At 39.1% G+C, this 22,950-nt stretch overlaps 1 protein-coding gene across 2 annotated transcripts in view; it reads right to left on the bottom strand.

The window, feature by feature from the left end:
• Positions 1-22,950, bottom strand: part of LOC100564612 (zonadhesin) — a 180,895-nt gene that overhangs the window by 27,295 nt on the left and 130,650 nt on the right. The window contains exons 59-72 of one of the 2 annotated variants that reach the window (XM_008119521.2): positions 22,715-22,883; positions 20,662-20,770; positions 18,625-18,770; positions 18,269-18,394; positions 16,761-16,940; positions 16,400-16,624; positions 14,850-14,976; positions 14,506-14,708; positions 12,337-12,549; positions 9,009-9,154; positions 8,294-8,421; positions 4,580-4,712; positions 1,988-2,120; positions 583-738 (exon numbers count right to left, since the gene is read on the bottom strand). In XM_008119521.2, the coding sequence (XP_008117728.2) occupies positions 583-738; positions 1,988-2,120; positions 4,580-4,712; positions 8,294-8,421; positions 9,009-9,154; positions 12,337-12,549; positions 14,506-14,708; positions 14,850-14,976; positions 16,400-16,624; positions 16,761-16,940; positions 18,269-18,394; positions 18,625-18,770; positions 20,662-20,770; positions 22,715-22,883 (2,194 nt within the window). The remainder of the gene's footprint in view (positions 1-582; positions 739-1,987; positions 2,121-4,579; positions 4,713-8,293; positions 8,422-9,008; positions 9,155-12,336; positions 12,550-14,505; positions 14,709-14,849; positions 14,977-16,399; positions 16,625-16,760; positions 16,941-18,268; positions 18,395-18,624; positions 18,771-20,661; positions 20,771-22,714; positions 22,884-22,950) is intronic. The other variant, XM_062960921.1, reaches the window with a different exon arrangement.

Here is a 22,950-nt window from a genome sequence, read left to right as displayed (position 1 = left end):
TCCATAGAGAAGGAATGTTAATGTGGGATTTGTGTATTAGTAGTGTTTAAATGAAATTTGTGTCTAGCATGTATTGCATCATCCAGGAAATGCTATAGTGTGTAAAGAGTTAATTTGGTAAGAAGCTGTATTGACCTTGGATATGTGGCTGGAGCCAGATAGGAGTGTTCAGACTACAAGTGTGTTTTTGTATATTGCTGATTGCATCAGATGAGATCTGTTCTGCCTCCTGAGAAGATCTGTGCTGTTTGTCTAGAGCGAAAGTCTTATGTCCATTGTCTGCAAGTCTGTTTGTCTTGTCAAGTAAAACTTTGTAAATACTTTTACATCGTCTCTGATCGTCCCTTCGTTCTGCGCTCAACTGACGTCATTCATCTGCTGTTACGCTGTGCGCATTACTCTGACAAAATCCACCCTGATTTTCAACAGTGAAACTTTTCTATTGAAAATCAGTGGTTCAATATAAAGGAATAACTCAAGCCAATGTCAGTGCTGACAACAGTGGGCTAACAGTCATTTTACCACTGTCCATCATCATGTTTAGATTTTATATGGTAAATGAGTACAATTGTAGATACTTACCATAAGGATCAATGCTTAGTTGGAAAAGGATAGAGTCTCCCACTGCTAGACATGCAATAGGGTTTGGGATCGTGGGTAAAGGGGCCGTGTGTTGGGATGATGCGGCTTCTTCATCTCGCCGATACCTCTGTCTTTGAGAAAGCAGCTCTGTATTTCCTGAAGCAGAAATAAGGAAATATGAGCAAAAAAACTGGGATGAAGGAAAGATAACAAAGTCAGTGGGGAGCAAGAAAATGTGATTTTTTTAAGCTGTTATTATTTTCGAAGGGAGAGGAATCTGGATTACATTTTTCTAGAGATGGGTAATGTTCCTGGACTCATTGGGGTGCAACCTACTAGGTGGATTGAGGGAAGTCACATTGATGATAAAATCACATATACTATACTAGCTGTGCCTGGCCATGCGTTGCTGTGGCATTGTCTGGTGGTGTTGGTGAGAAATTGTTGAGGTAGTGGTGGTATTGAATGTCTGTTGTATGGTTGTCTTTATGTTTAGAATGCACACTGAAGTGGATTATATGGCAGTGTGGAGTCAAGATAATCCAGTTCAAAGCAGATAATATAAGATTCTAAATGGGGTATATAGCTGTTTAGAAGGGCCTTGAGTCTACACTGCCATATAATCCAGTTAAAATCTGATAATCTGTGGAAGAGGCCTAAGTGAGGCCTAACTGTGCCTGTCCCCTGGGTTGAGTAGGTTGCTAGGAGACCAAGTGGGTGGAGCTTAGCCTTCAAACTGGCAGCATTGGAAAAAAACTATTATTCCTCTCCCTGTAATTAGGACTTTATTTTTCTTTTCTTTTTCTTGTATCAACCTAGAGCCGTGAATGATGGGTTGTGTTGTCAAATTTCGAGGTTGGGGGGCCTGTAGTTTTGTTGTTTTGTCCGCTGCCCTGATGCCATCACTCTTTTATATATATAGATTCACATTACTTTTGACTCACAGACTGAAAGTACAGATTGTCTTCTGTAAAGGAACAACTGATAGTAACAACAACAAAAAAAAAAAAACATAAAACGTTCCAACAACCCATGTGTTTAATATGAATACGGGATTGGTCTAAAAGTCTTGACACTCGAAAAGCAATGAATGAAGTTACCTCAATAAAGAGAAGAAAAAATAGTGAAAGACGGATTTATTCATCAAGATTTGTTCAAAAGTTAAGGAGAATAATATGATTCCTGTATCAGCAGATAATGCACTCCATGGACACACAAAACTGTGGATAATAGCAAACCCTACTGAAATGAAGGATGTCTGATTCAAGAATCCCATTGTCATGCTGGAGAACCTAGAAAATGCCTTGGGATAACGTATTTCCTTGAAAGAGGACAAACGAAAGAACAGATACAGGGCCATTCATTTCTTCAAGGGAAATTTCAAGGGAAAACACTAAATTCTTACCTGACAAAAAGGCATCTAGAACATCTGGATTGGGAAGCAGGAAACCAAAAACTCCTTTAGGGCTAAAGAGAGCCAAATGGACTTGTTGGCTTTCATAAATGTGTTCGTCTGGTCCCAGGGTGTTTGGGATCTCCTGGCAAGCACAGCACAAATAAGAAATTATTGGCAATGTGTCTTGATCTGATTTGGATGTTGTTAAGATTAGGGAAAGAAGAAGCAAAACATCCTCCATGTGTCGTTTTTCCTTCTTTCTCAAAATGCCCCAAGCAGTTCAAAATAATTATTTCTCAGAAGTACAAATGAGTTTTTGCCATCAATCCCACCCCAAATAATAATACAGTAAAGTCTCACTTATCCAAGCCTCGCTTATCCAAGCCTCTGGATAATCCAAGCCATTTTTATAGTCAATGTTTTCAATATATCGTGATATTTTGGTGCTAAATTCATAAATACAGTAATTACTACATAGCATTACTGCGTATTGAACTACTTTTTCTGTCAAATTTGTTGTGTAACATGATGTTTTGGTGCTTAATTTGTAAAATCATAACCTCATTTGATGTTTAATGGGCTTTTCCTTAATGCCTCCTTATTATCCAACATGTTCGCTTATCCAACATTCTGCCGGCCCGTTTATGTTGGATAAGTGAGACTCTGCTGTATATGTCTACTCATCCTAACTAGTCCTTCCAGTTGAAAACAAAGTCTGTGAATAATGTTCACCTGCCGGGCCTGTTTAGCTTGGATAAGTGAGACTCTACTGTAATAATAATAATCATCATCATCATCGTCATCATCATCATCACTTTATTTATATTCCACCCTATCTCCCCAAGGAGACTCAGGACGGATCACAGTAAACATATACGACAAACAGTCAATGCCGTTTGAACGGACAGGACAGACAGACATACAAAAAGGAGGCATGTTGTGTTGATGTGCAGCTTCGACATCTTGGAGGTTGTGCTCGAATCCAGCCACAGGAAGGTGCTGTCACTCCATCCTCTATGACAAAGAGCCATCAGGACTTCTTCCTTTTAGTCACCGGCAATTTCTGTTTTTTTCTTTATGGTGTTGTAAAATACCTCCCCGGCTTTTTAGCGGTACCTAATTTATTTACTTACAACTCTAAGCTGTTTTTGAACTGCTTAGGTAAACAGTAAGCTGGGCTGACAGTTGGGTGCTCACCCCAACCTGGGCTTTGAACCGGCAACCTTTTGGTTGGCAGATCTTATTGCTACCGGAGATTTACCAGCTGTGCTACAGCCCGGCCTCTTTATTACTGTATATACTCAAGTATAAGCCTAGTTTTTCAGCCCATTTTTTAAGACTGAAAAAGCCCCCCTCGGCTTATACTCGGGTGAGGGTCCTGGTTGGCTTATATTTGGGTCAGCTTATACTCGAGAATATATGGAACATTTATTATTTTTCTCTATTATTCTTGGTATTATTACATTTATTATTTTTCTCTATTATTGTTGCTACTATTACATTTATTTTACTCTATTTTTATTATTATTAATACATTTATTTACATTAATACATTAATACATTTATTATTTCATTCTGATCTTATTATTATTATTATTGCATTTATTATTTTACTCTATTTATTATTACTTGTATTATTTTCCTGTATTTATTATTATTATCATTACAGGTATTATTTTACTCTATTATTATTAAAAGGATACATAAGCACATTTCCATTGAAGAAGATCAGAATAATGATTTGATCAGAGTTGGACAGTCTTATCTTAAATTTGAGCTTTATGTAAACATTCAAAAACATTTAACCTACTGATGCCTCAATGTAATTTTATTGGTACAGTAGAGTCTCACTTATCCAACACTCACTTATCCAACGTTCTGGATTATCCAACGCATTTTTGTAGTCAATGTTTTCAATATATCGTGATATTTTGGTGCTAAATTCGTAAATACAGTAATTACTACATAGCATTAATGTGTAATGAACTACTTTTTCTGTCAAATTTGTTGTATAACATGATGTTTTGGTGCTTAATTTGTAAAATCATAACCTATTTTGATGTTTAATAGGCTCTTTCTTAATCTCTCCTTATTATCCAACATATTTGCTTATCCAACATTCTGCCGGCCAGTTTATGTTGGATAAGTGAGACTCTACTGTATCTATTTTTTTTTTCTGAAATTTACCACCCTCGGCTTATACTGGAGTCAATGTTTTCCCAGTTTTTTTGTGGTAAAATTAGGTGCCTCGGCTTATATTCGGGTCGACTTATACTCGAGTATATACGGTATATGAATATCTTTATGTGAACCACACTATTTGCCAGTTAAAGTTTCAAATCATATCCACTGCAAGTTAGGCCATCGTCTTCAGGATTGTTCTTTATTATTTCTTTATATACAGGAAGCTGGATGATTAGTTCTGTGAATAAATGTACCACCAAGCTTAACCCAAGACACAGTCCAATATTGGTCAAGGCCAGATTTGGATCTCAGGGCCTGAGGTTCTCCACTCTTGCCACAGAGGGACTCCAAAATTTCGCCTCATTCTTTTATGTGTAAAGTACATCTTCCCATCCCACCCCAGCATTCTCTACTTACTTTTTCCCCAACTCCCTCGATGTCAAGCAGCAGCTCTCTCTCTGCACCGAATCTCAGAGAGAGTTGAGGTGATCTCGATAAGCATACATGGTCACATACCTCTTCAGCAGAGACATACCACTCACAGTGACAGCTGGGAATGAAAGAAAAACCAAAGACCTGGGTAATTCCCTATTTCTTTTTAGTCTAACATTTTGTAATTGAGTAAGAGCCCCTTATCTGTGATGGATAGGTTTCCAGCCAGACCTCAGTTATCTGAAACCACTAATATGACCAATGGTGTCAAATCTCAGCACAACCTAGAGTTGCATTGGATGACCTAGATATTATCTGTAGGAATTTTCTACGAACTCCAATGTATATTTATTGGAACTTCCAAGAGAAGCATATCTTAGAATTACCTGGATGATCTATTATATTCCCAAACTAGCTGTGCCCGGCCATGCGTTGCTGTGGCGAAGTATGGTGGTATGGGAATTAAAGTATTGAGGAATTGGTAGTAGTTAGGTAAAGGGTAAAGGTTTTCCCCTGACATTAAGTTCAGTCGTGTCTGACTTTGGGGGTCTCCATTTCTAAGCTGAAGAGCTGGCGTTGTCCGTAGACTCCTCCAAGGTCATGTGGCCGGCATGACTGCATGGAGTGCCGTTACCTTCCCGCCGGAGCAGTGCCTATTCATGTACTCTCATTTGCATGTTTTTGAACTTTAGGGTTCACAGAAGCTGCCTAAGTGAGTCCTAACTCTGCCTGTCCCCTGGGCTGAGTGGGTTGTTAGGAGACCAAGTGGGTGGAGCTTAGCCTTCTAACTGGCAGCAATTGGATAAAAACAATTATTCCTCTCCCTCTAATTAGGACTTTATCTTTTTTTTCTTTTGGTTATATCAACCTGGAGGCATGGATGATGGGTTGTCTTGTCAAATTTCGAGGTTGGGGGGGCTTTAGTTTTGTTGTTTTGTCGGTCGCCGGGATTCCATCACTCTTTTATATATATAGATAGGTCATTTTCCCCCAAGTAAGTGAAACTATGAAGATGGGTTCTGCAGTAATAAGGGTCTTACTGTATTCATTTTAGGAGATAGCAGTCAACTTTCCTAGACTCAGGAAAGCACAGATTTACACAATGAACTACTGGATCTCTGTATAGAATAATTCCCTAAGCTAGATATGGATGGGAAAATCAGTCGCTGTCAATTTCTATGTGTTGTTGAAGGCTTTCATGGCCGGGATCACAGGGTTGTTGTGTGTTTTCCAGGCTGTATGGCCATGTTCCAGAAGTATTCTCTCCTGACATTTCGCCCACATCTATGGTTGTGAGATATACCTCACAACCTCTGAGGATGCCTGCCATAGATGTGGGTGAAACGTCAGGAGCGAATACTTCTGGAACATGGCCATACAGCCCGGAAAACACCCACTCTCAATTTCATTTCATTTCTCTGAATCCTTCGTTCATTTTCTTCCCAAACGTGGCCAAGATCTTACATCACAAAATGCAGCTCTGGAAACTAAGCTAGGTCTTTAAATGTCACCCCACAAAAATCATATTGAGGTGGTGACTTTTCATCCATATTCCCAGGTTATTTGGGAATGCCAGCCACAAAAGTCAATAACCGTGTTTGGAAATGCAACTGGTAGATTTTATTTATTTATTTATTTATTTTTATTTACAGTATTTATATTCCACCCTTCTCACCCCGAAGGGGACTCAGGGCGGATCACATTGTACACATATAAGGCAAACAATCAATGCTATATAACATAGAACAGAGACAGAGACAGATGCAGAGGCAATTTAAACCTTCTCCAGCTTCCAGCTTCCTGAGGATATGCTTGATTCCGGCCACAAGGGGAGCAGCTGCTTCATCATCCACTGCAATGGCAACTTCCTCATTCCAATGGCGGCTGGGTGATTCTGTTGTAAATTAGTCTCTCCAGGCTGTGGTGCAGGCGGGAGAGCAAGCCAGCTGCAACCAGCTGCAATGAATCACTCTGACCAGGAGGTCATGAGTTCGAGGCCCGCTCGGAGCCTATGTTTGCCTTGTCTTTGTTCTATGTTAAAAGGCATTGAATGTTTGCCTATATGTGTAATGTGATCCGCCCTGAGTCCCCTTCGGGGTGAGAATATAAATGCTGTAAATAAATAAATAAATAAATAAATAAATATAAGTGGTATCTAAATTTCCTACTTGATAGATGCAACTATCTTTCAGGTTGCTTAGGTCAACAACTAGCAGGGGCTATTTTTTTATTTTAATTGTCGGGTGCTGACCCCAACACGGGCTGGCCTCGAACTCATGACCTCATGGTCAGAGTGATTTATTGCAGCTGGCTGCTAACCAGCCTGTGCCACAGCCGGGCCCCAATTATGAAGTTGCTCTGGCAGAGGAGTTATATGTTCCCTGTAACTCATTCTTCCCTGTAACTCCATGATTGAGTCAAAATAATACAAACCATACTAAAAATAATACAAACCATACTAAAAATATACTAAAAATAAACCATACTAAAAAGAATACAAACCATACTAAAAATTGTACATGTCTATTTTTAGTATGGTTTGTATTATTTTGACTCAATTTACAAATAGAGCACTAGATAGTTCTTTTCTATTTATTTCTACCCTGTTTCCCCTAAAATAAGACATCCCCAGAAAATAAGACCTAGTAGAGGTTTTGCTGAATTGCTAAATATAAGGCCTCCCCCGAAAGTAAGACCTAGCAAAGTTTTTGTTTGGAAGCATGCAGGATCGATAAATGTACATACCATAGATCATTGTACATGGAAATAAAGGTAGTAATAAGAAATAATAATAATATAATAATAACTTTATTCTTGTATCCCACCTCCATCTCCCAGAAGGGACTCAGGGCAGCTTACACAGGGACAAGCCCAACAACATAATTTACATATGAACAGAAATTTAAAACAGTAATTTAAAAACAGTATAGCAATAAAATATAATATAGAAATTCTTGAAAGGATTCACAGTTTGGTTATGCTGGTTTGTGATGACAACTACTGTACAGTAGATAATACATTTTCATTAAAAAAATTCAACCATAAATGTGAATTCTTCTTTGTGGAAAAATAATACATCCCCTGAAAATAAGACCTAGCACATCTTTGGGAGCAAAAATTAATATAAGACACTGTCTTATTTTCGGGAAAACAGGGTATAAGAAGAAATAAGATAGCAGAGCAGCAAGATATACTACCTAAAGCAAACAGAGGGAACTCCAAGATTACCTGAAGAGGGTCTACCTGAAGAAGGTCACTGAAACTGGATGCATACCCGGGAGACCAGTCGTTGCTATCGACATGGAACTTTGATTTACTTTGAATGAGTTACTATTGACATGGAACTTTGATTTACTTTGAATGATCGATTTTGAAGAAGAGTATTACAAACCTTGAGAACATTATCAAGATTATATTTGTTAAAATTGGACATTGAAATATGTACTTATCCATACAGTTGGAATATATAAACTGATATTACAATCAAAATATATGTGATTATATCACTTGAGGAAATATAGAACTATAACTTACTTTAAAGTATATTATATACCATACTTTTCCTTTTTTTCCTTTTTGCTGATCACCACAAATAGTCAAAATGTGTAGGACTTGGCTAGAATTAAAGTTTCTGATTGGAAGAAGAAAGAATTGTTTTCGTCACTGCCCAGAAATCCCTTCCTGCAAGATAATACTTACATGCCGAGTTCAGCATGAAGTTCTCCGTCTGCTGGATTGCAGACCAGGGAGCAGTTATACTGCTCAGGGAACACACAAGTGCGGGTGGATGCCAAGCGGATCTCTCCCGGAGCACAACGTGTCTCCACCTGCAGAAGAAAAGAAAGGTGGCTAAAAGTTTTATTAATATTTATTTATTTATTTATTTACAGTATTTATATTCCGCCCTTCTCACCCCGAAGAGGACTCAGGGCGGATTACAATGAACACATATATGGCAAACATTCAATGCCAACAGACAAACAACAGTTTTAGACAGACACAGAGGCATTTTTTTAAAACATCTTTCCAGCTTCACGGTTCCGGCCACAGGGGGAGCTGTTGCTTCACCGTCCATTGGTGGCTGTTCTTCCTCATTCTTTTCCTCGAGTTTTGCTGGCAGTTTTATGGTGTTGTAGATTAGTTAAATTAGCCTCCCGCATAAAGCGTACCTAAATTTTCCCTACTTGACAGATGCAACTGTCTTTCGGGGCTGCTAGGTCCACAGCAAGCCGGGGCTATTTTTTTTTAATGGTCGGAGGCTTAACCTGACCCGGGCTTTGAACTCATGACCTCTCGGTCAGTAGTGATTTATAGCAGCTGGTTACTAGCTAGCTGTGCCACAGCCCGGCTAAGTTAGAGCACTGCATGTATGCCCACCTACCCAACCATGGCAGAAACTATCTCAGCCCATCACCTGGGGCTGGCAGTCTTGGTCACTGTTGCTGTCAGGTGTTTTCTTTCCTCTTTCATCATAATAAACATATCCTACTTGGCAGATGCAGGAACCATCCGACTCCTGGAAAGCCCGATTCAGACCATGGCAGGTACAGCTGGTGGCACCTTCAGAAGAAAGGTTACGATTTAGAGAGGGAAGTTAAAAATGGTATGAATACCTAGCTGATTTTATGCTTCAAGATTACATCCTTGAAAGGAGAACTTCCGTATATACTCAAGTATAAGCCAATCCGAATATAAGCCGAGGCACCTAATTTAACCACAAAAAAACCTGGGAAAACATTGACTCCAGTATAAGCCAAGGGTGGTAAATTTCGGAAATAAAAATAGATACCAAGAAAATTACATGAATTGAGGCATCAGTAGGTTAAATGTTTTTGAATATTTACATAAAGCTTAAATTTAAGATAAGACCGTCTAACTCTGATTAAATCATTATTCTCATCTTCTTCAATGTAAATGTGCTTATGTATCCTTTTATTAATAATAGTATAAAATAATACATGTAATAACAATAATAAATACAGGAAAATAATACATGTAATAATAAATAGAGTAAAATAATAAATGTAAAGGTAGGTAAAGGTTTTCCCCTGACGTTAAGTCCAGTCATGTCTGACTCTGGGGGTTGGTGCTTATCTCCATTTCTAATCTGAAGAACCGGCGTTGTCCATAGACACCTCCAAGGTCATGTGGCCGGCATGACTGCATGGAGCGCCGTTACCTTCCCGCCGGAGCGGTACCTATTGATCTACTCACATTGGCATGTTTTCGAACTGCAAGGTTGGCAGGAGCTGAAGCTAATAGCGGCCGCTCACGCCGCTCCTAGGGTTTGAACCTGGGACCTTTTGGTCTCCAGCTCAATGTATTAAAAATAATAATAAAAATAGAGTAAAATAAATGTAATAGTAGCAACAATAATAGAGAAAAATAATAAATGTAATACTACCAATAATAATAGAGAAAAATAATAAATGACCCATATATTCTCGAGTATAAGCTGACCCAAATATAAGCCAACCAGGACCCTCACTCAAGTATAAGCCGAGGGGGGCTTTTTCAGTCTTAAAAAAAGGGCTGAAAAACTAGGCTTATACTCGAGTATATACAGTAAATATATATCAGGCCAAATAAAGGAACTGGGATCCAAAATGGGGAAGATTGATAGATAAAGTCAAAGGACAAAGAAAATACAAAGAATTGAATCATTCTCTATTTACGATTGATCAATTAAAATAATATCTGAATGAAAGAAAGTCCTGTTCCCAGAGGGTGGGGGAGGGGTGAAAAACCAATAGACATAAATGGGAGATAAAGGTGGAATTAGTAAGTGTAATGTTACTAAGAATATATAATTTGGAATGCACTGTATATACTCGAGTATAAGCCTAGTTTTTCAGCCCTTTTTTTAAGACTGAAAAAGCCCCCCTCGGCTTATACTCGGGTGAGGGTCCTGGTTGGCTTATATTTGGGTCAGCTTATACTTGAGAATACATGGTACATTTATTATTTTTCTCTATTATTATTGGTATTATTACATTTATTATTTTTCTCTATTATTGTTGCTACTATTACATTTATTTTATTCTATTTTCATTATTATTAATAATACATTTATTATTTCACTCTGATCTTATTATTATTATATTTATTATTTTACTCTATTTATTACTACATGTATTATTTTCCTGTATTATTATTATTATTATTATTATTATTATTATTATATGTATTATTTTACTCTATTATTATTAAATATAAGGATACATAAGCACATTTACATTGAAGAAGATGAGAATAATGATTGGATCAGAGTTGGACAGTCTTATCTTAAATTTGAGCTTTATGTAAATATTCAAAAACATTTAACCTACTGATGCCTCAATTAATGTAATTTTATTGGTATCTATTTTTATTTCTGAAATTTACCACCTTCGGCTTATATTGGAGTCAATGTTTTCCCAGTTTTTTTGTGGTAAAATGAGGTGCCTTGGCTTAAATTCGGGTTGGCTTATAATCGAGTATATACGGTATATTGAAATGGTGATGGATTTTGTTATTCTACTGGTGTTTACAATAAAAAAAATTTAAAAAATGATTTAGAGAGGCAGATGAGGTCAAAAGCAGCCTTCCTCAAAAATCAGGACTGTAGATTACTTATCCATGCTCATTATAGCAAACTTGAAACCAAAGCCCGACAGTCTGCAAAAAATAGAACCCTTTATAATAATAATAATAATAATAATTATTATTATTATTATTATAATTATTTTATACCCTGCCACCATCTCCCCAGAGGGACTGGGGGCGGCTCACAGATATAAAACAAGCATACAGTGGTATCAAATACAAAAAAACGCACAAATAAAATTAAAAGGCATAAAATAAAATCACATTATAAAACACATGATAAAACACAGTAATAAAATCATACAATGGACTGGGCAAAGTGCACTGAGTGAAACTTGTAAACATGAAGGAAGTTAAGGTGCTGTAACCCTTTAAAAATGTGTTTTTATGCAAACATCTTCCATGACATTTCAAAAATCTTTAATCCATTTTCAAAGAGTTTCATTTAAACTGGAATTTGTCCCCGTGCCCCACAAGTTACCCCTCTTTTCCCAAGAGATTTTTTTTAGGACAGGACAAAGGCTTCAGGAAAGGATTGAACACCTTATCCAGAGAAGAGGCTGGTTCTGCTGTGATGACTTTTTCCTAGCTCATTTACACCTGACCTACCTGCTATCCCAAAGACATTTTTCTGGCTAGCCTTGGATACGTTCTGAGAGCTTTTATTTATTTATTTACAGTATTTATATTCCGCCCTTCTCACCCCGAAGAGGACTCAGGGCGGATCACATTACACATATAAGGCAAACATTCAATGCCTTAACATAGAACAAAGACAGAGACAAACGCAGCTCCAAGCTGACCTCGAACTCATGACCTCTTGGTCAGAGTGATTTGTTGCAGCTGGCTGCAGCTGAGTGCTCACCAGCCTGCGCCACAGCCCGGCTGTGGTTCAAATTATTATCGTAACTCGATAATAATGTAATTGGGTAATAATGACAGCTCTGACCAGAGTTCATGCACATCAGAAGATTAAAAAGCTCATTACCTCATATACTCCTTTATAAGTCTAGAAGTTTTAGTCAAGAGATTGATTCAATAAACCTAGGCCGACTTATCCATGAGTCAGTGTAGGTACTGTACTATAACTCTTTTTTAAAAATCATTTCTCTGACTAGAGTGAAGAGTTTTGTATATTTAGAGATTAGAGGACTCACCTGGTTTGGATGTTGAGGAGCTCCCACAAGGGAAACAACCAACCTGACCTGGTAGATGGTTGAAAGAGCCCGCCGGGCAGTGGAAACATTCATCCACTTGCTTTGCAAGGCTGCTGTTTCCATATGTGCCAGGTGGACAGGGTACAGGGAAAGAGTTCAGGCGAGGACAATAATACCCTTGAGGACAGGGATGCTGGAGGTAACTTCCTGTGCCTGGAGCAAGAAAGAGGGAAATATGAGAATGTGTGAGATCTAAGCTACACATTAAGCTCTTCCCTTAAAGGTAAAAGTAAAGGCTTCCCTTTGACATTAAGTCTAGTTGAGTCCAACTCTGGAGGTGATGTTCATCTCCATTTCTAAGCCAAAGAGCCGGCGTTGTTCATAGACACTTCCTAGGTTATGTGGCCAGCATGACTACATGGAGTGCCATTATCTTCCCACCAGACCTATTGATCTACTCACATTTGCATGTGTTCGAATTCCTAGGTTGGCAGAAGCTGGGGCTAACAACAGAAGCTCATCCCATCCTGCGGATTCGAACTGCTGAACTTCTGTTCAGCAAGTTCTGCAACTTAATGGTTTAATCCGCTGCTCCACTGCGATCCCCTGCTCTTCCCTTAAAAAGCAATAAAGCCTTAGCACATTACCCTGTTTCCCCCAAAATAAGACATCCCCTGAAAATAAGACCTAGTAGAGGTTTTGCTGAATTGCTAAATATAAGACCTCCCCTGAAAGTAAGACCTAGCAAAGTTTTTGTTTGGAAGCAGGCCCGCCGAACAGAACACCAGAGCATGCAGGATCGGGAAATGTACGTACCATAGAGTGTTGTACATGGAAATGTGTTGTACATGGAAATATCAAGAAATCCTTGATAGGATTCACAGTTTATCTAGTTATGCTGGTTTGTGATGACAACTACTGTACAGTATATAATAAATGTTCATTTTTTTGTTCAACAATAAATGTGAATTCTTCTTCATGGAAAACTAAGACATCCCCTGAAAATAAGACCTAGAGCATCTTTGGGAGCAAAAATTAATACAAGACACTGTCTTATTTTTGGGGAAACACAGTATTTCTCTCACCTATACAGTTTACATTTGGCATGCAACTTTATTTTGTGATTCATCTTTGGAAAGAAAGCACAGACTTAATGTGCAAGTCCAGTGATTGAGGCCTGCATCTCTGAGGAAATGCTCTTGTGATAAGGAAAATAGGTTTACTCCAGATAATAGGTACAGTAGAGTCTCACTTATCCAACATAAATGGGCCGGCAGAACGCTAGATAAGCAAATATGTTGGATAATAAGGAGGCATTAAGGAAAAGCCTATTAAACATCAAATTAGGTTATGATTTTACAAATTAAGCACCAAAACATCATGTTATACAACAAATTTGACAGAAAAAGTAGTTCAATACACAGTAATGCTATGTAGTAATTACTGTATTTACGAATTTAGCACCAAAATATCATGATATATTGAAAACATTGACTACAAAAATGCGTTGGATAAGCGAGTGTTGGATAAGTGAGACTCTACTATATTTCTTTTGAGATCTTGTTTGACAGTGTTCTCAATGGCAAGGGTGCTATATACTTCCGTATCTTCTGAACAACCCTGATGCATTCTTTTGTGAGACTGTTGCAAATTTTATCCTTGAGATTAGTCATTTTTAAGGATGTTTTCTTTTTATCTGTGATTATTACCTCTTATTGTATATATCGGTGTTGTGATTTTGTTGTTATATGCCATTCATAAGAGTGTGAAACTTGTACTTTACCTCTAAGCGGAAGCAGGGAGGTCATGTCTTCACTGAATGATTTTATTTATTTATGTATTTATTTACAGCATTTATATTCCGCCCTTCTCACCCCGAAGGGGACTCAGGGCGGATCACACTACACATATAGGCAAACATTCAATGCCTTTGAACATAGAACAAAGACAAACAAACATAGGCTCCGAGCGGGCCTCGAACTCATGACCTCCTGGTCAGAGTGATTCATTGTAGTTAATTGCACTGGCTTGCTCTCCCGCCTGCGCCACAGCCCGGGCCCTTTTTCTTTTTTTCTTATGTCCCAACCAAGCTTTCTTTTTCTGTCTTCCGTGACTAGTTCCCACTTCCCTCTCACCTACATATAGTATGGCACTGTGTGGAATAATCACCTTCCGGACAACTGAATCCTGGAGGACAAGGCAAACAGAGTGGGTAGAGATCTGAGTTGCCGCCACCGTATGTGCCTGCTTCACAGGCTTGACAGCTCTTCTCAAAGGAGTCCCTGAGACCTGTTGCATTCAGAGCTGTGTAGCCAGCTGGGCACAGAAGAGGCTGGTTGCTGCCAAGCGGGCAGTAATGTGGGTAGGTGCATCTGGAAAACAGAATCAGCTAACAGTAGGGTTAGTGGATAGATACATCTGGAAAACACCTGCATGAAAAACACTTCCTTCTCCATCACAAGTGAGATGGAACAGAAGAACATTTTCCAAAGATGTGTACATTTTCCACTTACTGCTGCCCAGGCATATTGTATGAGGATGACCCTCCAGGACAGTAATATCCAGCAGGACATGGAGGTGGGATCCCTGTCCGGGGACCACAGAAAGAGCCAGGCCGGCACACCATAGGGCTAGAAGAACCTGATGTGGAGAATAAATATGTGAAGCGATGGCAAGACTCCTCTGAAAAAGTCTCACTAAGGAAACCCTGTGATAGGTTTGTCTTAGGGTCGTATAAGTTGAAGAAGAGTTCATCATCATCAAGACTTCTGTGGTATCAGAGCTCCCTCTATCAGCTCCAGCTCCATGTGGGGACATGAGAGAAGCCTCCCACAAGGATGGTAAAAACATCCCAAAAAATCTGGGCGTCCCCTGGGCAACGTCCTTGCAGACGGCCAATTCTCTCACTCCAGAGATTTAAAGATGGGCTTAAAGCCAACCTTAAAAACTGTGGCATAGACACTGAGAACTGGGAAGCCCTGGCCCTTGAGCGCTCTAATTGGAGGTCAGCTGTGACCAGCAGTGCTGCGGAGTTCGAAGAGGCACGAATGGAGGGTTTAAGGGAGAAACGTGCCAAGAGGAAGGCCCGTCAAGCCAACCCTGACCGAGACCGCCTTCCGTCTGGAAACAGATGTCCTCACTGTGGGAGAACATGCGGGTCAAGAATAGGTCTCTTTAGCCCCCTAAGAACCCACCCTCAAGACCCCACAACTGGAAGACCATCATCCTCGAACTACGAGGGATCGCCTAAGTAAGTAAGTAAGCTCCTGACACACACAAAAAAGTTACTGATAAAATATCAGTGGCTGATTTTGTTAAGTGTTTGAGATGTACTTACTCATAATAATCTTATTTGGTTTGGAATATTAGAGGAAGGAACTGGCAAAACCATATCTGATTATCCTTTGTCTGAGAAAACTATGATTCATAAGTCCACAGGTGACTGTAAGGCATAGATACACTTTTATACTAGCCAAAATTTGTGAAGCAGTGTTCACTTTACATTACCATTAACTATCCACGCTGTGTTATCAACTATTAAATATAGCGAACAACATGTTGGCAACTAATTTTGAAAAGGATTTTTTTTTCATGTCAGGAGCAACTTGAGAAATTGCAAGTTGCTTCTGGAATGAGAGAATTGGCCGTCTGCAAGGATGTTGCCTAGGGGACGCCCGGATGTTATGATGTTTTACCATCCTTGTGGGAGGCTTCTCTCATGTCCCTGCATGGAGCTGGAGCTGATAGAGGGAGCTCATCCGCACTCTCCCCGGGTGGGATTCGAACCTGGCAGCTTTCAGATCAGCAACCCAACCTTCAAGTCACAAGGCTTTAATCCACTACGCCACCGGAGGCATGTGAATCAGGAGAATGGGGAAGAGGTGCCTGCATTATTATCCTCTACCTTCGTCAGAAACTGCTCTTTGTGTAAAAACTGTTGTCAGTCTAAAATATAAGATTTCAACTGAGATCTTCTCAAGTGTAAAACTCTCACAAAGTCATACTGGAAGAACATTCAACTAAAATTGTGAGTCTCAAGTGCCAATGTGAAATAATAACTCACCTGGTGGGCATTCATAGCCTGGTTCACAAGGTCTTCCATAGACATTTGGCACTCCCGACTTGGCTGGGTCTGGACAGTAAAATCCCGGAGGACAAGGCTGACATTCCTCCAAAGCCACGGCACCTGGTTGGGTCCTATAGGAACCAGGTGGGCAAAGGAAAGCATCCCGTCTGCTTGGGCACCAGTGTCCTGGGGCACAAGGGTAGTCTCTAAAAGCCATATCTGCTGTAAGTTGAAAGGAGAAAACAAAGTGAACAGATGAGAGAGAAAACAAAGTAGGCACAAACTTTGTACATCTTTCAGGGAGAAGGCTTTCATGCTTATGGAAAGAGCTTAATAGGTTCCTAAATAGGCACTTGACCTGTCACAGGACACTGATAGTCCGATGGACAGGGCTGACATTCAGAGGCACCCTCAGCATTTAGCTCTGTCCGGAAAGTCTGCTTGGGACAAGGGTGGAGGATCTGAGGTCCATCAGTGTTGCTGTGGTTCATTCTATAGCAGTGATACTCATCAGGGCACAGATAGGCCTCTGGATATCCTAAAATGAAAGCAAAACAGGAGAAGTATTAGGTGGTGGGGATGAACAGAGGAACAGACCTCCAGTGTTTGTTTGGTGGTGTTTGGGTTTGATGGAAGGACTGCATTGCATGGAGACATATATGTCAGAGTATTTGCAGCGCAGCAGTAGTTGGATGGAAGCAGTGGAACGCAGAACGAAGAGACACTCAGAGATGTTGGTAAAACTATTACAAAGTTTTACTGTATGCAGCGATAATCAACACAAACAGACTTGCAGACGACCGACGAACACTGAACTGCTCTGTTCTCCAACAGAACTTGACTCGAACTCTAGGCAGACAGAACTCAACTGAACTGCACTGATGCAATCGTTATGCACAAACACTTGTGTCTGGATACTCCCTAGTTCCAGCCATGCATCAAGGTCATCATAGCTTCTTGGCAATTAACTCTTTCCACATTATGGTGCAATCTGGATCAGGGGTCCCCAAACTTTTTAAACAGGGGGCCAGTTCACAATCCCTCGGACCATTGGAGGGCCAGACTATAGTTGGCCACCAAGCAATAATAATAATAATAATAATAATAATAATAATAATAATAATAATATCAGGACCTCAAGATCAAACTGCAAAGGTTCTAGCAGAAACTAGTGCAGGTGGTCCCAGTGGTGATTGGCACATTGGGTGCCGTGCCAAGAGATCTCAGCCGGCATTTGGAAACAATAGACATTGACAAAATCACGATCTGCCAACTGCAAAAGGCCACCCTACTGGGATCTGTGTGCATCATCCGAAAATACATCACACAGTCCTAGACAATTGGGAAGTGTTCGACTTGTGATTCTGTGATACGAAATCCAGCATATATAGCTTGTTTGCTGTGTCATACAATATAATAATAATAATAATAATAATATAATAATAATAATAATAATAATAATAATAATAATAATAATAATAATAATGAGGGTTGGAAGAGACTCTTTGGGCCATTGAGTCCAACCTCCTTCTGCCTTTGTGCACCAAAAGCACAAGCAGAGCACCCCTGACAGATGGCCTCCCAGCCTCAATGTTGTTGTTAATAATAATAATAATAATAATAATAATAATAATAATAATAATAATAATAGAGAAGAGGAGAACCCTTGGGTCATTTAGCCCAACCCCCTTCTGCCTTTGTGCCGTGGGGGCCGGATAAATGGCTTCGATGGGCCACATGTGGCCCTCGGGCCTTAGTTTGGGGACCCCTGATCTGGATGATGCAATCAGTTGCAATACAAGCATGACACAAATTGCATTTAAACACTATCAATACACAAACCCCACATTAACAATATATTCTGACCTGTTTTGCACCAGCGACCTGGTGGGCAGGGAAGGCAGTCTTCCCTTTGCCTGGCACCTTGGGGAGAACCAACAGTGTCGTCTGGACAAGAGATGGGCACTTCTGAGCCTTCTGGGCAGTAGAAGCCTGGAAGACAGATGGGAAGGGCATTGGACAACATATAGTAAATTGCAAGTTCGTTTAGGCTGAAACCCTAGGCATAGAAAACTCTTTATATGGGACCAAACAGGTCTAGGTTGCAGAAAATAATTAAATTGCACCAGTTTCTATGTGCCCAAAAGAGAGGGATTTAGAAACCCGTATCTTGGAAAATTTGCAGATTTTTTTAAAGTCACCTCTTGCTAAGATGCTGTTACCTGCAGGGCAGGGTCCTGCACACACCTGGCCCCAGGGGCAGTCGGCTAGTGGGCTCCAGGTGTAGTTGTGGCCTTGTGGAGTAGGATCTGGACTTCCTTCTTGGCAGAAGAAACCGGCTGTACAGTTCCCCTTCATGCGCCCGCCTCTGAGAGAAGCAAAAGAATGTACGAGGAGAAGGACTAACTGATTCATTCACACACAGTGATGTGATCAACAATATATTTATATTACATGCAATATTACCAATAATATTGTGATATATTTGTATAATATAATAGATTGTATGTATATATACTTGTAAACCGCCCTGAGCTCCCTTCAGGGTGAGAAGGGCGGTATATAAATGTCGCAAATAAATAAATAAATAAAATGAGCAAAATTGTCCACCTTCTGCTTTCTTCAGTCACTAAAGATGACAATACACAGGGTGTAATATGTACCATATATACTTGAGTATAAGCCGACCCGAATATAAGCCGAGGCACCTAATTTTACCCCCCCAAAACTGGGAAAACATTGACTCCAGTAGAAGCCGAGGGTGGTAAATTTCAGAAATAAAAATAGATACCAATAAAATTACATTAATTGAGGCATCAGTAGGTTAAATGTTTTTGAATATTTACATAAAGCTCAAATTTAAGATAAGATTATCCAACTCTGATCAAATCATTATTCTCATCTTCTTCAATGTACAGTAGAGTCTCACTTATCCAACATAAACGGGCCGGCAGAATGTTGGATAAGCAAATATGTTGGATAATAAGGTGGCACTAAGGAAAAGCCTATTAAACATCAAATCTGGTTATGATTTTATAAATTAAGCACCAAAACATCATGTTATACAACAAATTTGACAGAAAAAGTAGTTCAATACGCAGTAATGCTATGTAGTAATTACTGTATTTACGAATTTAGCACCAAAATATCATGATGTATTGAAAACATTGACTACAAAAATGCGTTGGATAATCCAGAACATTGGATAAGCGAATGTTGGATAAGTGAGACTCTACTGTGCATGTGCTTATGTATCCTTTTAATAATAATAGAGTAAAATAATACATGTGATAATAATAATAATAATAATAATAATAATAATAATAATAATAATAATAATAATAGTAAACACAGGAAAATAATACATGTAATAACAAATAGAGTAAAATAATAAATGCAATAATAATAATAATAAGATCAGAGTGAAATAATAAATGTATTATTATTATTATTATTATTATTATTATTATTATTAGAGTAAAATAAATGTAATAGTAGCAACAATAATAGAGAAAAATAATAAATGTAATAATACCAATAATAATAGAGAAAAATAATAAATACACTATATATTCTCGAGTAAAAGCTGACCCAAATATAAGCCAACCAGGACCCTCACCCAAGTATAAGCCGAGGGGGGTTTTATCAGTCTTAAAAAAAAGGCTGAAAAACTAGGCTTATACTCGAGTATATACAGTAATTAAACATCTAAATTATATGCCACTTTTTGAAATGTAATTTCCAGAATACTTTACAGCTCCAGAAACATTTAAACCAATGCAATGAAGCTGCAGAACAAGGGACACCAGAGTCACTCAGAATCAGAAAAGTAGTTTTAATCTCGACAAGGAAGTAATTAATTTTTGTTAGATTTCAAAAAGCAGCCTTTGTTTTGTCCAAAATAATGAAAACATTTCAAAAGTACTAGTTTTCCCTGCCGGAGAAAATGTGAAATGTTTTTTCCCCATTTTGAGACTTGATCTTGTAATAGTAGACCGATAGTAGATTATAGCATCTCTCCGACTTCAAAATACAACACTTTACATAAAACCAGTTGGAGGAGGATTTGGCCTCCCCACCCAATGAAATATCTGCTATATTTGTTATTTTATGATCCTCCTTTAATTCCTAGGGGACTTATCTAGGTGTGAAGAAAGGCAGAAGGTAGTTGTGTTAAATAATCCTCAACAAGAAACAATAAGCAAAAAGCACAGTCTATCCATCCCAGTGAGATTTGTTGAGAAGAAATCATTCACAACCTGCAATAGCGACCGGGCGGACAAGGAAAACAATCTCGCTCTTCCTGTAGACCAGACACATCGGAAGGAGTAAACGTGCCATCAGGACACGGATGAGGAACAAAAGTACCTAAGAAAAAGAATGGGAAAACTCACAAATTAGTGGAAGAGATATACTCCGCTGGGACACCTTTAAGAAGCAGGGGAGGGGAAAAACATTGCCATCATAGCCAACTACAGTAGGTCCTCCTACTCATCGAGGTTAGAGATGTACGACTTCCACAAAAGTGGGAAAATCATGAAAGAAACTGCAATTTTGTTACATCTCTAGGAATCTGTAAGTCAGTCTTAAAGGTCAACTTCCATAAGTTCCACTGGAAGTAGACCTAGAATCTCACTGTAGGAGTTAGAGAAGTGTTCTCCATAGGAATCTCTAGGTTCTCCACTGTGACATCATAGCCAGCCTCTGGCAGAAGTTGACCATACAGTCATCCTGTTTCTTCGACAATTTCCTCATTTGGTTGCACTTTCTTGCCCTATTATAGTGTACTATAGTCACAGGGCTCCCTCACCTAGTTGCTCTTCTATTTGATGATAGCACTTAAATATCTACCTCGTTTACAATTTTTACTCACTGCACTTTACCCAGTCCATTTCATTTTATCTACTTGGGGGCCAAATCCTTGTTTTTACCATGATTGTCTTTTTACATGTAAGTTGTTATTATTATTTTATTTTATGACACAGCAAACAAGATAGATATGCTGGATTTCGTATCACAAAATCACAAGTCGAACACTTCCCAAGTGTCTAGGACTGTGTGATGTATTTTCAGAATTATTATTATTATTATTATTATTATTATTATTATTGTATTATGACACAGCAAACAAGATAGATATGCTGGATTTTGTATCACAAAATCACAAGTTGAACACTTCCCAAGTGTCTAGGACTGTGTGATGTATTTTCGGATGATGCGTGCAGATCCCAGTAGGGTGGCCTTTTGCAGTTGACAGATTGTAATTTTGTCAATGTCTATTATTATTATTATTATTATTATTATTATTATTATTATTATTATTATGTTTAGAATGTTAATTTACTTTTTGTTTGTATTTTCTGATGTTATTGTATGTTGTTTGCTGTTTTATCTGAGCTTGGCCCCATGTAAACCACCCCAAGTCCCTTCAGGGAGATGGGGCCAGGCTGTGGCACAGGCTGTTGACCAGCCTGCTGCAATAAATCACTCTGACCATGGGTCATGAGTTCAAGGCCAGCCCGTGGTGGGGTGAGTACCTGTCAATTAAAAATTAAAAATTGCCCCTGCTCGTTGCTGACCTAGCAACCCAAAAGATAGTTGCATCTATCAAGTAGGAAATAAGGTACCACTTATAAAAGTGAGGAGGCAAGTTTAACTAATTTATGACTTGGAATGAGGAAGTGCCATCAGAGTGGATGATGAAGCAACTGCTCCCCCCTGTGGCCAGAATCGAACATTCCCTCAGGAGAAAGTTAAATTGCCTCTGCGTCTGTCTGTCTCTGTCTCGGTTCAATGTGTTTATGGGCATTGAATGTTTGCCCTATATGTATATAATGTGATCCGCCCTGAGTCCCCTTTGGGGTGAGAAGGGCGGAATATAAATACTGTAAATAATAATAATAATAATAATAATAATAATAATAATAATAATAATAATAATTCTGGAATACCTAGAAATTCCTAGAGAGAATGCATGGATCAAATTCATAAATAACCAAATCTGCAAAAGTTAAAACCACAAATGCGGAGGTCCAATTGTAAAGATTTCTTCAAACTGGCAACTGGAGTTGATTCAGTCAGCTATATCTAATATTACTTTGGGTTACTTCTTCCCTTTCCAATATCTACAGACACTTCAAACAAACAGACAAACAAATAAACACAATACGCCAACACAACACAACACATGGTCTACCCTTTGTACTCTTTTCCCCACCCACTTTTCCTCTTTCAACTGTTCCCACCCAAAAAAGAAATCAATCATGTCCAGTAGCCCTAGGGTTTCCTTGCTGTGTCTTTGTATCTCTGTACCTGCAGGACAATAGGAATGTGGTGGGCAGGGCTTGGGGTTCCCAGTAAAAGCCTCATGGCAGTAGAATCCTGCTTGGCAGGGAAGGCAGTGTTCTGACCCTCGGTTTGGTTGGTATTCACCAGTGGGGCACGGAGCTGGATGGGCAGCTCCAGAGAGGCAGAAGTGTCCCTAGAAAGAAGAGGATGGAGGAGATCAGGTGAGGCAGGAACAATGTGATTACTGCTGGAGTTTGGGG

The sequence above is a fragment of the Anolis carolinensis genome, unplaced genomic scaffold (assembly GCF_035594765.1).
Source record: "Anolis carolinensis isolate JA03-04 unplaced genomic scaffold, rAnoCar3.1.pri scaffold_8, whole genome shotgun sequence".
Taxonomy (NCBI): domain Eukaryota; kingdom Metazoa; phylum Chordata; class Lepidosauria; order Squamata; family Dactyloidae; genus Anolis; species Anolis carolinensis.
This window is presented reverse-complemented; position numbering and strand designations above follow the sequence as displayed.